We start from the raw sequence: 14,268 nt of genomic DNA on the forward strand, positions 1-14,268 counted from the left end.
TAACTATATGATTAACACAAAAACTGACCCCATTGCTGTCCATGGAGCTTTGCCTCAGTAAGGTTTTGCAGTCAGTGGTTTCCTCCTCCTCTGACCGCAGGCTTTCCTCTGATCTCTGCTGAGACAATCCAGGTGGAGGTGTACTCTTGTTCTTCAGAAGGTGCTTCAATAGTTCATTACCAGCTTCTCCTTTGTTTGGACTCTGCCCAGCAGGGAACGGAGACACGCTCCCTTTGTTACCCTCTTCTTTCACAGAGCTCATTTCTGGGCCAATGGAACCTTCTTTTGGTCCGTGACACTCACTAGCATCAGTCTGCTCCAGCTTTATGTTGCTGAGGATTCTGTCATGTTCCTGAGCTTGTGCCTGGGCCCTCGCTGCTTCTGATGACAGAGCAGATTGTCCAGATTGCCCACCAGAAAGTTGCCGCTCAAGCTCTGAGTGACTGGGGGTGGAAGATCCCAGTAAAGGGGACCTGGACAGGTCCTGATCTCCAAAGAGATGGGGATTTCTGGTTGGAGTAGAGGAAGTGTCTGAGACACATGGTGTGAGAGGGGCTGTAAGGTCTGAGTGGGGAGTGGAAGGTGTCTTGACTGAATCTGCATCATCATCTTTCTTCTTTTTGCGGTTCCTCTTCTTTTTCCCCTTCTCATCTGGGATGATGTTGGAATAAAGCTGAATCAGAGACTGACCTGAGCCTGGAAAGTTGGATGGTAAAGGTGTTGACGAGTCACCCCCAAATGGTGGACCCTCACCTGGCATTGGAAGCATTCCTGGTCCACTGAACTGACGAGGCCTGGGCTGACCGTGAGGAAAGTTTGGTCCTTGCAGAGCAACATTATCAGGCCCCATCTCTGGTGGCATCAAGCCATTGCCCACCATGGCTCTCCTCTCACCCTGTATAAATGTTCCAGCCACTGAGCCCATACCAGGCTGCATACCCTGCTGCTGAGGAAAAATTGGTCCAAGTTGTTGTTGATGTTGCAGAGGAGGCCTTTGTGGCTGCATGAAGTCTTGTGGCAGCTCTGCATTAAAAAATGGCATTTGAGAGAGTGGTGCCATGTTCCCATCTGATCCCATCATCCCTTGCTGCTCCATTTCCATGCGGTGTTTAAGTGCTCTTTGACGTTCGACTTCCTGCATGAGCTGCACCCGCTGTCTCTCCTGCTGCTCCCGGAGCCGTTCCCTCCGCTCGCGCTCCTGGAAGCCTTCACTGAATGGGTTGTTGTCATCAAACTTCACACCACCTGCCTGCATGGGTTTTATGGCACCTGGAGGAGCAGGTGGTGCTTGGGGCTCCAAAGGCATTTGAGAGTGCTGCGGTACATTACCCATTGGCATCTGAAGCGGTTGGGCTGAATTTCCCATAGGTACCTGGGGAGGCATTATATGTGGCATTCCTGGTCCTCCCATGGGCATAGAAGTACCGGGATGCCAGCCAGGTGGTGCGTTGGGCATACGTGGAGGTACATTTGGCTGGCTGGGATGAAGTGGCATCTGCATCATGGGATTTATAGGAGGCTGAACCATTGGTGGGCCACTGGGCACCATGCCAGTGGGGCCTGGCAACGGGTGCATTGCAGGCATCATAGGTGTCATATTGTTTTGCTGCTGTTTTACTCTGTACTCCTCAATCAGTTCAGCATGCTCCTTCTGCTGCTTGCGGATCTGAGACAAAGTAAAAAAATAAAGTTACTTTCTATAAATTCACAAAATAACTTTTAACAATGTTCAAATTTTAACTCAGCAAAGTGCACTTTTAGAGTCAAAGAGGGCTGCAGTGAAGACATAAGACTGTATGTTTTGGTGAAGAAAAAGCAAATGCCTGTGGTTTGTGTCCTATACCCATAGAGAGTTTGAGTAAAGGCAACTAATATTTCACTCTAATTATGCCTGCTAAAATATAATATACAGTTAGAGATTATACCTTGCAATAGAAAACATCATATTCTTCAAAAATTAAGTGAAGGTAGTGAACATCAAAAAAAAAAAAAAAGGCAACAACTGTGTTTCTCTTAGATCACACATGTGTGGGTGTTTCTCTTTCAGAACATTGAACACTTCAAGTTTTTCCAACCTTACTCAGTTAGATCTTATTAAAGCTTTACCCTGTGTTTTGCTCTAATATTTGGACAAACAGTTTGGATGCAGGAAATACTTTTAGTATTCAAACTTCGGTCACAGGATAAAAAAAGGACAGTGCTCATGCCAGTCTCTGTGAGAAGTGGGGGTTTGAGAGAATTCAGTACTAGAGCTTGACAGGCCAAGCATTTACCTGCTCCAGTTGTTTTTGCACTACACCCTGCTGCTCTGTGACATGTTTGAGCTGCTCAGCATCCTCCTCAGGGAACTCTCTCCCTGCCTTCTTAGCTGTTCTCTGCTTGGCAGACAGGGCTTTCTTCGACTTCCTGTGAGCGCCGATCTTCTCTTCCAGAAACTTCTGCTGCATTTGAAGTAGTTGCTGAGTCTCCTGGAGCCACTCTTCATACTGAGCCCTCTGAGCATTGTCTGAAAGAAGGTGGTAAAAAAAGCTCTTTTCTTAGCAATCTTGAAAACATAAAAAAACAAACATCTTAATATTTCTAGCCTGAAAAGACTATAAAGCCCAAAACAGTGAGGCCGCAGGGATTCTGGAAAACTTACTGACAAATCCAGGTCCGAAATTTGGCGGACTTGGTCTTGTTACTTGTGTCAATTTTCCATCCTGAGATAAAAAAAAATATATATTAAAAAGAAGGTTATAACAGATAAGAGCATTATAAAGTTTAGCCCCACCCCAACCCCCCAAAACCAAGAAAAAAACCCATTCATGTTACCTGTCCAACAACTTGTGGAGGAAGTGGTGCACTTTCAGGACAAGGTGGTGCTGGACCAGGTGGAAATCTGTGACACACAGAAGTCATTCCAATCAATTATGTATACTCCCCATATAACCATCTTATTTTCTACTCACTATAGAAAATGCATTCTTGTGGAATTCTTACCTGTTCATGACCATGGGAGGCATTCCCATGTTGTTCTGAACCATGACTTTGTTGATGCCTTTAAGAGCAACCATCTTGGCTTTCATGATGGGGTCAGTGATGGCATCAAAATCTGCAGATTAAAATAATGACTGTCAGAAATAAACACTGCAAAAAACACGAAGAAAAAAACAACAACAAAACACAACAAAACAAATAAAATAATGATTTAAAAAAACCCAAAAAACCCAAAATAGCACTTAACTTAAAGTGACACCTAAGCGGTGCTATAAATTCATTTACCAATGTTGGGGAAGAAGTCGCTGCTTGAGCGCTGTCGTATCATTGCTTGCATCTGCCTCTGCTGCTGTTGCTCCTGCCTCTCCTGGTCCAGGAGGTCCTGCAATAGGAGTGGTTGCTCCTCAAGCAGAAGTGGCCGATGTTGTTGGGAATTCTGGCCCATTGCCTGGTTTAACACTGCCTGCTGGGCCTGGGTGAGACCGCTCTGGTCCACTCCAGATGTTAGTCCAACCTGATGGTCTGGCCCAAAGCCACTCAGGGGAACCTCTCCTGCAGTGACTGTGTCAGGTATTGTTTGACTCATTGTAAGTCCAGAGGTATGTTGAGCATCAGCGACTTGGTTCTGCTGGGCTATGAGGTCACCTCCTTGATTGACAGACTCAACAATTGGGTTTAATGATTGCTCTTCAGGCTGCTGCTTAATGAGTAAACTAGACAGGACTGGGGTGGAGTCAGAAAGCACTCCTTTCTTATCGGAGATTAAGGTATTTCCAGCAGTTTGCTGGTCTACTACATCAGGTGGTTGTTGACAATCTTTGACCTCAGCTTTAATTTCTTGCCCAGGAGCCAGAGCAGCTGAGTCCTTATTTAAAGGGACCTCCAGCTTGACTTCAACTGCAGACTGCTCACCCATAGTCTCTGACTTTGCCATTACAGATGCTGAACTGGAAGAAGCCTCGGTTACGGTGCTTGCGCTTTTGTTGATATCTGTGGCATCAGTATTGTCATCCATAGGATCACTGAGATCCAGCTCCTCACTAAACATGTCTTTCTTGATATCATCTAGATCAGGGTCTGTGTAAGCAATGATGTCAAATTTCCCAGATGTCAGGAAGTCATCAAGGTGTAGGTCATTGGTCTCTAAATCAAGGTCTTTGCCATCTTCAGGATCCAGATTTAAGTTTTCCAAGTCAGCATCTACTAGATCTTTTACCTCCACGTCCTCTAGATCTTTGACTGCAGATTCTTCTGTATCTAGTTTCTCCTCCACAGTTTCTCTGCTCGTCACCGAGACAGTCTCACTCTGTCCAGCAGGGGGTGCAGACAGGATCATGGAAGCTGACATATTTGGAGTCTCATTTGAGGCAGGCTGGCTCATGGACCTCATCAGAGGAGACTGTTTGAGTGTGCTTCCTGGAATCTGGGTTTGCTGATGAAGATTGTCCATACTGGCAGAGAGGTGTAAATGGCCAATTTGGTTAGCCATAGGGTCCATCATTCTGGGGCCCTGATTTAAGGGGAACCTAGAATCGGGTGCTCCTGGAAAACCTGCAGGCCTTTGGTTCTGGAAGTTGGGATCCAAATTGCTTCCTTGCATGTTGGCAGGAGGGAATGGCATGCGTGGTCTGTTTTCTGCTGCTCTGTGCCGCAGTTCAATAAAAGGCTGCCCCATTATGTTGTGCTGCTGCATTGCCATACCACGAGGAGGGAAGTGCTGGGGCATCCCCATAGGGTTTGCTCCCATGTTTTTCGCCATTTCAGCAGACATAGACCGTCTCATTTGAGGAGGGACATCTTGCATTGGGTGTTGCCCCCTTGGAAAGAAGTCTTGAGACCGATGAGGTCCTAGAGCTCCAGGTGGAAAAGCAAACCTGTGGGGGAGGGATAAGAAAAAAAAACTTATAAAGACATAAAGGGAAGACTTAAATTTGGAAACACAAAAAGTAATTAAAAGAATAACAAAACAAACCTTGGTCCCTGATGTCTCAAATCTCCAGGATGTGGGCCGCGGGGCATTTGACCTTCATTAGGAAAGGCTACACGCTGATCCCCTGGAAAATGTCCAGGAAACCTCATCGGCCCTCTAATAGGTCCTTGTCCAGGATAAGGCGGAGGAGGCCGGGTGAATATTTCCCCTGGTTGAGCAGGACCCTCTTGGGGCCATGGCCGTGGCGTTCCTGGGGTTATAGTGCCAGCAGGCTCCTGAGGGCCCCTCTCCTGTCGGGTGGCACTCCTCTGTTGCTGCTGTTTGATGATCAGTTCTCTAATTCGTTGTCGCTGTAAGTTTGAAAGATTTAAATTTTTAAAATCATTTTTAGCTTTTCAAAGAATTGATTTGGGGTTTTTTGGGGTTTTTTTTTTAGATAGCTGCTGCACAACATTATTTTATTTGAGATTTCTTTTAGTTTTCTGTATGTCCATATTTTGTCTGGAACAGTTGTGTTGAAGATAAAGTTTATAAATAGTCCTCTATTTTCAAGAGGACACTGTAAAGTATAAACAAACACATGCTATGATATGTAAATGATTTCATTTGTATTTTTTTTAAACTGAAAATGTTCAAAGAAATCATTGACCCTGCCCCAATATACTCATGAATTTAAGAGAAGCAACAATGTAGTTATAAAAATAATCTCATAATTCTTTAAAAATACATGGAAACATCTCACAGGAAACTTAATCTGTAACATGATTGGTATACAAGAAGAATCCCATAATACTTAGAAGTATAGATAGGGAGGGGTTTAAGAAGAGACTGAAATGTGCATTACACACTTTTTAAAAAAAGATTACATTTTAGTTTCAAAATGTGATACTTTGTCTTTATAGTATTTTTACTTGATTTGGTTTTTAATTTTGTTTTTCCTTTTACATTTTACACAGCATCATAAAATGTTTTAAACTACAGGATTGTAGAATAAAATTTGAAGTATCTGTCTGATACTCACACAATTTCTGAATATTGTAAATGTAGTGATATGTGTAGTTTTCTTGTTGTTCTTACCAATTTGGTACTGGCTATTAATAATATTATTAGACAGTTAACATTAATATTTAAAACTATAAGATTCAGAATACAACACAAACAGTGTTCACGTACCTGTCTGAGTCTTTCATCGCACTCAGCAAGAGCAACAGTTTGAGCCTCTGCTGCTGAAACAGGAATTTGTGGATTGTTGGACAGTTGGACCGGGTCCTGAAGGCCAGCTCCATTGTTACCCACAACTGACTGATCTTTCATTTCCATTTTTTCTGACTGTGGACGAGGGGTCATGGGTGCTTGTTCAAATGGATCATGGACAGGTGTCTGACTCGGTCTTCTTGAGGGTGACTGAATAAATCCATCGTCTGAAACACTGGGGTGTTTTGGTGTTTGTAAGTCTGGGTGAGGGAAGGGCTCTTGAAGTCTACCTTGGGTTGGGGAGAAAGGATCCTGGCTTCCCATTGGTCCTTGTCTTGGCCCTTGTCTGGTAAGCCCATCAGGACCAGGCCTCGGGGTGCCTGGAGGATGGCTGTAAGGATCATTCAGCATTGGTCTTGGGACTCCAGGCTGGGGAAACATGTCACTACTCCCTGGCCTTGGTGTCCCGGGTGTACTGGTAAATGGCTCCATTGACCCCCTCATGCTGCCTGGTGACTTAGAAAACCTTTCCCCCACTGATGGCCGAGGAGTACCTGGTGGCTGAGCATAAGGGTCCATTGAGTGCGAAGGGGACATCCTCTGTCCAGGGTGAGACTGATGAGAAAACTGGTTCATTCCACTAGGACGAGGTGTAGCTGGAGCCTGCGAGTAGGGATCTGAGGATGGGCTGGGGGTGTTTGGTGGTTGACCATAGTTGTCATGGGGACGTGGGGTGCCAGGTGGTCGAGCATAGGGCTCAAAAAACGGTCGAGGTTGAGCACCTGCTTCATTGATGGATCGGTGGTTAGCTAGAGGCTGAGAGAAAGGGTCAGCAGCTTGCTTGCTAGGACCAGAAGGCTGGGCAAAAGGGTCATATGTGAAGTGGTCAGGTCTTGGAGTGGAAGGTGCATGTGCATAAGGATTTCTTGATATTTGAGTAATTGGTCCTGGCTGAGCAAAGGAGTGCCCCTGTGGGTGATGCTGGCCCATCCTGGGAGGACTGGTAAAGTTGTCATTCGCTGACGGTCTTGGGGTGTGTGGAGGCTGGGCATAGGGGTCAGTTTGCTGATTCTGGGAGAATCTGTCAGTAGGATGTGGGCCTGGTCGGTTGAAGTGATCCTGAGCCTGAGGAGGGGGCATAGGTGTTTTAAATAGAGGGACAGAGCCAGACTCATTGCTTCCAGGTATCGGCGTGAGTAAAGGTCTTGAATAAGGGTCAGACAATATCATCCTGTTCTGGGTCATGCGCTGATAGGCATCATTTCTTATCATTGGCCTTGAGTATGGGTCTCTGCCAGGAGAACCCATTGGAGGCCTTCCTTGAGCAGCTTGACTGCCTCTGGGGGGACCCATGGGCTTCAGAAAAGGGTCAACTTCACCAGTGGGTCTTGGGGTGTCAGGAGGTTTGGCGTAAGGATCACTGGTCATTGATGTGGGAGAACCAAAAGATTCATGAGCAGGAGAGGGCCTCCCTCTGTCCTGCTGCTCCATCAAGGAGGTGGGTGATTTACCAGATTCCATGGGCATTCTTCGACACGCATTTGGTCCGAGAGTTGGAGGTCTTGGGGTCCCAACCATCTTGGCATATGGATCCCATGGAGATGATGGTCTGGAACCAGAGGAACCTGGTGAGAAAACTTGTGGAGACTGAGGTTGGGAGGAAGGCCCAGAGGGAGGGGGAGGAGGGGGTCGCAAGAACACATCCTCTGAAGGACCTGAAGTGGGTGTCCCTGATAGCGTCCTGGAAAAGCTCTCTTTTGGGTTGACCTGCTGCATAGGGGACATGCTGCCATTACTGGGCTGGGAGGCTGGGCTTTGGTTACCACTGTTGTTGGCATCTCCCTCTGACTGACTAGTTTGCTGTTGTTGCTGTTGCTGTTGTTGTTGTTGTTGAAGCTGTTCATTCTTTACTTGCTCCAGTTTCTGAGTGGCTTCAATTTTGGCTTGCTGTTTGCTTTTCTGCCTCATTTGCTGTTGGAAGGACAGAGTGAAAAGCTGCATTAGATGACAAAAGGGGTGCATAAATTATCAGTCTCATGCCAAAAAAGAGCTGGACCTACTAGCCACCAATGTCATCAGGGTTAATGTGGAGGATAGTGTAGTTCTTTAGGGGGTGTTTTACTAAACCACCACTTCTTAGCTGTCTTAATATAAAGTGGACCTGCCGCTGCATTCGACTGACTGACTTCATTGCATACACTCTTACCTGTCTAAACTTCCACTCTTGTTCATGCTCTGACTCTTTTGGTTTCAAAGGGTCTTTAAACAGGAGATCTGTGTCTAGTGGTATGTTGGGATCAAACACCTCAGGGGGCTGTTGCTGTGGATGGTGCCTCTTCACGGTCTCATTCGACATCTGGACTTTGTTGATGCGCAGGGCTGCTCGGTTATCTCTTGCCTTTTGCTAAACAGCAAATCAATCACAATTGAAAAACAAAACAAAAACAGATTAGAGAGATTTGATAAATACAAGCTTATAGAAAAAAATAAAGGTTATCCATGTAGCCCCCAATTCTCTGTAATGTCTACTTACACTATTACAAACATTAGTACGCAATACTGAATTATAATTATTTCATAGCAGTAAAAATAATATTTTTATGATATGCAGGCATTTGTTTTGGATGGGATTGCCATGCTTAATCCTTTGGCTGCATAGCCTTTACATATTGTACATGGAGCAGGATGAAGGTCAACTTCTTATTGTTAAATTAGGTATCTCAATAGTTCATAACCAAGATGATGTATCACAATAGCGGTTTTAAAACAAGATTGCAAATAAAAAATACTGGCAGCCGCCTGTGCTATCCTCTCAGCCTCCTAACAGATGCACCTATGGCATAAATGTGAAAAGCCTACATGATTTTCAGAAAAGTTGACCTTTGACCGTGAGGTTGAGGTCACTGAGATTCAAACTCAATTTTTAGTAGATGCATCTATGTATCAACTTGAAAATCCTGCGTTGCTCCATTCTCGAGTTAGCATATTCAACACTCTCAACAACATCCCATCAGCCTTTTACAGATAAGTGTTAACCCCAAAACTAAACTCGCCAAGCAGAGACTGGGTCTTTAAAAGGGGCCTCTACCAGGTAAAATGGCTTCCAGTAAACTTAATTACAGAGGCAATAGGGAGCTTTAATTCTGAGCAAGACTTCCGCTGTTAATTAGTTCATCAGAGAATGACTGCGTTTCAAACTGGTTTGGCAAAAGGCAACTGGCCAGATACACGAGTGTGCCTTTTGCATACTAGGTAAGTCTGTGCAGCTACTTTGGTGTCCTGCATTGTACAGTCTTTGATTTAATTGAAACTAAATGGGATAATTGAATCATTGATCTTACCACATATGGGGCCCTGTCTTGTGAACTAGCTTTCCTCCAAAGTTTTGCAATTTGCTTCACTCTTGTAGACCAGTCTAGGAAGAATAATGGAGAAAGTTGTCAAGTCAGCAGCTCTCAAAGTGCATACAAGGTATGGTTTGTACTGTATGACGTAATGCAGTCAGTATAAAAACAATAACCAGAAATGAGCAGAAATAACAGGAATGACAATGTAAACTGGACCATAAAAAACACAAACAGGAGAGAAAATGCCTTCAAGCTTTAGAGCTATATACCAACCTGGGTATTCTTCTTTAAGGTTGGGGAAATTGATATTAGTATATAGCACAGGAGCAACGGTGGCTAGTTCTCCAAGTGTCTCCTCCTTTTCCCACTTGAGTGTACTCCTTTGGGCATTTGACATGGCTTCAGTGTCCCCCTCGGGCAAAGAACCAGGGGGTGTAGGGCCAGGGCCATGGGTAGGGGTGGGCCATGGACCAACTGCCTCTCTAGGCATCTGATTAAACTTTCTTTCCCTGTAACACAAAGAACAGAAGCTCCAAAGTTATACTTTGCTGATTTTGCTGAGTAAAGGAAAAAAAATGCATTAACAGTTGAAAGGGAAGCATGACTTTACCTCGGATTGTCAGTGAAAGGCATACGGTTGAGGGGAGAGAAATTTTCTGGGATGCAGGGCCCTGCTCCATGATTTGTAGGGAAGCGTTGGTTTGGTCCCATCATACCATTAATCATTGGCATTCTTGGAAACATGGGATTCCCTGAACACAAGATTTGCGAGGTGAAGTAGATGGAGATTTTAAAAACATTTTGTAATATTTTTATTTGATCAGGGCAAAATGACTAATGATGTACCTGCATTGGGGTGAGGCATGCTAGTGCCAGGTGTGGCAGGGAGGGGCCCTGGACCCTGGGGGTGAGGCACCTGTGGTGGTGGTTGGCTCGTGCTGGGGCTCAGGACTGCTGTGAAGAGATCCTCCACATCCTTTCCTTCCAGCTCTGAAAAAGTTTGACAGCTCAGTGTAAGCGTACATGTGTATGAAATGTAGTAGCATACAATGTCAGAGAACATCCCATTACTGCTTTTAAAGGAACCAGAACATTCATTACACTAATCTTTATAACATTATATTGGTGAAATTGGTTACAACACTTCATCATGAGTTTAGAGGTCAGTTATGCTGGGTGGGAAATAACTGGACCAAACTTAAGTTTTCACAAGAAAGATAAAAATTACAAACCTGGAATTTTGTAAAGTTTGCTGAGAATTGACTCTGAAAAACAAAGAATCAACAAAAACAGATTATTATTCATTTTGAAGTTCCAAAGCAAAGGGCCTTAAAGTTGCAAAACAAATTTCTACTAAAAGCCAGAAGAAGAAGATGGGCTTAATGCACAGAAACTTTCCACAGAACTAACTTTGATCCACTGTTCTCTACATTCCCAATGTACTAAAATGCCCGATAAATATTGGATAAATAGTTAGCTGACGGTTACAACAATGTTTCAGCTGTTTTACTTCACTTTTGTTGGAAACTGTGCGACCCAAAATCAAGAACAAAATGCTCCCATTGGAGCGCTTCATTTCAAGTTCACACAGGATGTCTTGTTTTCCTAAATCCCTAACAATGCCTGGACTTCGTCATCGCTGCCTGTATCACAGAATTTCTTGCGTGTTGTTAAATTAAATCACAATGAACTAAAACCAAAAGCAACAACCAACAATGGTTCTTAATCCCTGTGGGAAGTTCCTGTGTTAGAACTGTGGCTAAACATGGCGCCTGGTCTCCCACACTGACCATCAGTAACCATTTTGTCCAGCTCTGGGCTGAGAATGCCGTCCAGGGGTTCCTCTGAGAGGGTTCGAGGTGTTCTCCGGCCTGCCTGAGACTGGGGCGCCACTGGGGAACTGTCTGCCAGGGGCCCAATGTCCAGACCAGCTGTGGAAACACACAGTCAATGCAAAAACAAATCATAACACAGACACATGTGCACACATACACAGCAACCAACAAAATACTGAGCAAGAACGAGATCAGAAATATAGAACTGAAGTGTCATAACAGCCTGTGGAACACAACCAAGACCAAAGACTATACAATTACAGCTCCTTGGGGTTCCTGTATTGTTTTAAAGGAATGTTTTAGGATATGTGAAAGTTCAGACAGGTCAGACTAAATCTGATTAAAGGTACACAAAGTCTGAAGGAAAATGCTGTTCTAACCCCTACATTAGCCTTCCATTTAAGACCTTTCTTTTTAAAAGAAAGCCATGGAGCTTCTTTTGAAACATTTCTTTCAATTTGAATTACATAAGAATTTATCAAAGCACGACTACCAACATAACACACTCCTCTCCAACTAATGTCTGACACTTTAAAGTATTTAAATAATTTCTTCTACACAAAACTAAATACCAATACAAGGATGGTTGCAAACATTGGTTGGCAACAGCAGTACAAAAACGAAATTATATAAGCCCTTAGAATATTTCAGATAAATAAAGTATTTCTTTTTCTTCTTCCAAAGAATGAAGGACATGAACTGCAGATGCTTTTTGCCATAAAGCCACAGGAATGAGAACTGAGGATTTCAACGTCTTCAGGAATTAGAAGGACATTTGCCAAGGCCTCTTGTTCTAAACTGCTCATTTCTTGAATACTAGGATGTCCTTGCCAATTTGTTTCTCTGCTATCTTGGAGACATTTTCGATTAGGCAGATAAGAACTTGCGTTAGGGTATAGGAGGTTCACAAACAAAGACCCACACACCATAGGCGCTTGAGTGAATACCGTGCACGGTGTTAGGTAAGCACTAAGAAGTTAATGAGTGTTAAAACAGCTTTTATACATGCACACTTAAATAGAGACACGGAGACACTGTAAAAGGGGGAGAATGCACTAAAGCAAGGGATTAGTAGGCCAGAGCACCCTTACCAAAAGGAGGAGGTGAGCTGTCAACCTGGAAGGGGCAAAAATCAAGACCTACAAGAACCCAAAACCAGATCAAATGAGTGGGTGGAAAAAAAAATAGTGAAGACAGCATAAGCACAACACACTTTAGATGATGCAAACAAAAAAGAAAACAAAAAAGGTGAACAAACAAAAAAATATTGTGATATTAAAAAATTATTAACGTAGTGAAAGCAAAAGATTGTTTCTATTTGGGGAAATTTCTAATTGAGGAGTGAAACTATTTTATATACCCACGGCTAGGTGACTATTAATAAAATCTTGCCACTGTGACTGCCTGTGAGATACATAACGCACCAGAGTCATTGCTTGGCTTTCCGAGCATTCCCAAGATGTCTGCATCAGTGTTCAGAACATCAGATAGATCAACTAATGGTTCCTCAGACGTCTCTGTAGATGCGGGGGGAAAAAGGAACAAAAGAACAAAAAAAGGAAGAAAACCAAACTGTCACAAATCATAATTGATGATGATGAACGGACATGAATGAGAGTTGGAACCATCTGTTTGGATGCCTCATGTAGAATTTGCTGTTAAAAATAAACATTAAAAAATGTCACAAATAAAATAAAAAAAAACTCCAAATGTACCATATCAGATGTATCTTTCCAAAGAATGTATACTAAAGAATAAGTTTAATTATATGAACTGTAAGGTTTTCTGTCTCATGGATTTCGTCAGTGAAGGCCTTGACTGATGTGAGTCATTCGACTTCTAGCTTTTTGTCTCGTAATATAGTCTCTTCTAATAATTTTCTATTTTCTTCCTTAAAAAGTTGAAGTAAAAGTGTAATAAATAAATAAATCACCATTTTTTAAAGTCACAGTTGTCAAGGTTCCAGTGTTTTATTTTACTGAACTGTTAAAACTGCTGAGTTTCTTTCTTTTAAATGAGGCACACCAGATTCTGAATGGCAAAAAAAATCTGCAACCCTCTCGGGAATCCAGTATTCATTACTGTCACTTCCCAAGTCATCACGATGCCTTTAAACACAATGACAGCCTATTAAGCAAACTAACCCTAGTTTATGACAAATTTGTCAAATCAAACAGTAATTTTGTAATAAAAATCAAATATTTCTCTCTAAGAGCCAGGTAATTACTAATTGTGAAGAACTTCATAGACGCGTGTTTTGTTCGATTCGTGCCAACATAAGAAGCTACCAAATGTCCAGATATGTGGACAGAGTGTATCAAGTTTGGGTATTTAAATAGGCTGGAACAAGACTGAAAATTGAATCAGCAATCATACCACATCCCTGTTCACCTGTCAGTGAAATGGTGGGATTGTTTGATTTCAAACACAATCTAAGTCTACTTCTGCTACAGTCATCAGTCTTGGACACATCTATTTGACTGGAGTGCAGGGAGCGGCTAACAATGTAAAGCTATGGCGCAAGTTACAAACTATCTGCACTGCGCTTTAAATAATAAATTAAACTACTGTTAGAATACTGGCAAGCTTCTAATCTTTAATTTTATGGCAGTTTTTTGCTAAAAACCTTTTCTATCTGGACTCAGTCCTGACAACACATTGCTATTATTCAGGATATTACACTTCTGTTTCTGGCTGTGCCATCCTTGAGGTCAGTATAAAGGGCATTTAAAATTTTTTGAAAAATTTAGAGAAAGATCAAGAGAGCAAGACACACACAGTGAGTGTAGCAAGACAGAGCGAGCTTGCAAAGAGAACAGAAACTGAAAGTTCGCTGTATTTACTTCGCTTTTGGAATTTAAGTATTCTTTAATTAGTTTAGCTTTAGTTGGAGCAGCAGTCGAGGGTCTGAATGCTAATTATCAGAGATTAACCTCCAACATTTTGGTCATGTATGAATGGGGAATATGCAATTTGAACATGT

At 43.0% G+C, this 14,268-nt stretch overlaps 1 protein-coding gene across 5 annotated transcripts in view; it reads right to left on the bottom strand.

The window, feature by feature from the left end:
* The window catches only part of kmt2cb (lysine (K)-specific methyltransferase 2Cb), a 93,781-nt gene that overhangs the window by 10,729 nt on the left and 68,784 nt on the right, over positions 1 to 14,268 (bottom strand). For 3 of the 5 annotated variants that reach the window (XM_085377322.1, XM_085377320.1, XM_085377318.1), the window contains 17 exons: positions 12,710 to 12,802; positions 12,377 to 12,424; positions 11,241 to 11,381; positions 10,683 to 10,715; positions 10,297 to 10,440; positions 10,061 to 10,202; positions 9,724 to 9,959; positions 9,445 to 9,518; positions 8,310 to 8,507; positions 6,083 to 8,074; positions 4,952 to 5,259; positions 3,265 to 4,853; positions 2,983 to 3,094; positions 2,815 to 2,881; positions 2,642 to 2,702; positions 2,274 to 2,506; positions 29 to 1,666 (listed from right to left, as the gene is read on the bottom strand). In XM_085377322.1, the coding sequence (XP_085233448.1) occupies positions 29 to 1,666; positions 2,274 to 2,506; positions 2,642 to 2,702; positions 2,815 to 2,881; positions 2,983 to 3,094; positions 3,265 to 4,853; positions 4,952 to 5,259; positions 6,083 to 8,074; positions 8,310 to 8,507; positions 9,445 to 9,518; positions 9,724 to 9,959; positions 10,061 to 10,202; positions 10,297 to 10,440; positions 10,683 to 10,715; positions 11,241 to 11,381; positions 12,377 to 12,424; positions 12,710 to 12,802 (7,109 nt within the window). The remainder of the gene's footprint in view (positions 1 to 28; positions 1,667 to 2,273; positions 2,507 to 2,641; positions 2,703 to 2,814; positions 2,882 to 2,982; positions 3,095 to 3,264; positions 4,854 to 4,951; positions 5,260 to 6,082; positions 8,075 to 8,309; positions 8,508 to 9,444; positions 9,519 to 9,723; positions 9,960 to 10,060; positions 10,203 to 10,296; positions 10,441 to 10,682; positions 10,716 to 11,240; positions 11,382 to 12,376; positions 12,425 to 12,709; positions 12,803 to 14,268) is intronic. The other 2 variants (XM_085377319.1, XM_085377321.1) reach the window with 2 other exon arrangements.

This window comes from Diplotaxodon limnothrissa, linkage group LG18 (assembly GCF_057381915.1).
Source record: "Diplotaxodon limnothrissa isolate DT_005_m linkage group LG18, D_limnothrissa_male_GT1.1, whole genome shotgun sequence".
Classification (NCBI taxonomy): domain Eukaryota; kingdom Metazoa; phylum Chordata; class Actinopteri; order Cichliformes; family Cichlidae; genus Diplotaxodon; species Diplotaxodon limnothrissa.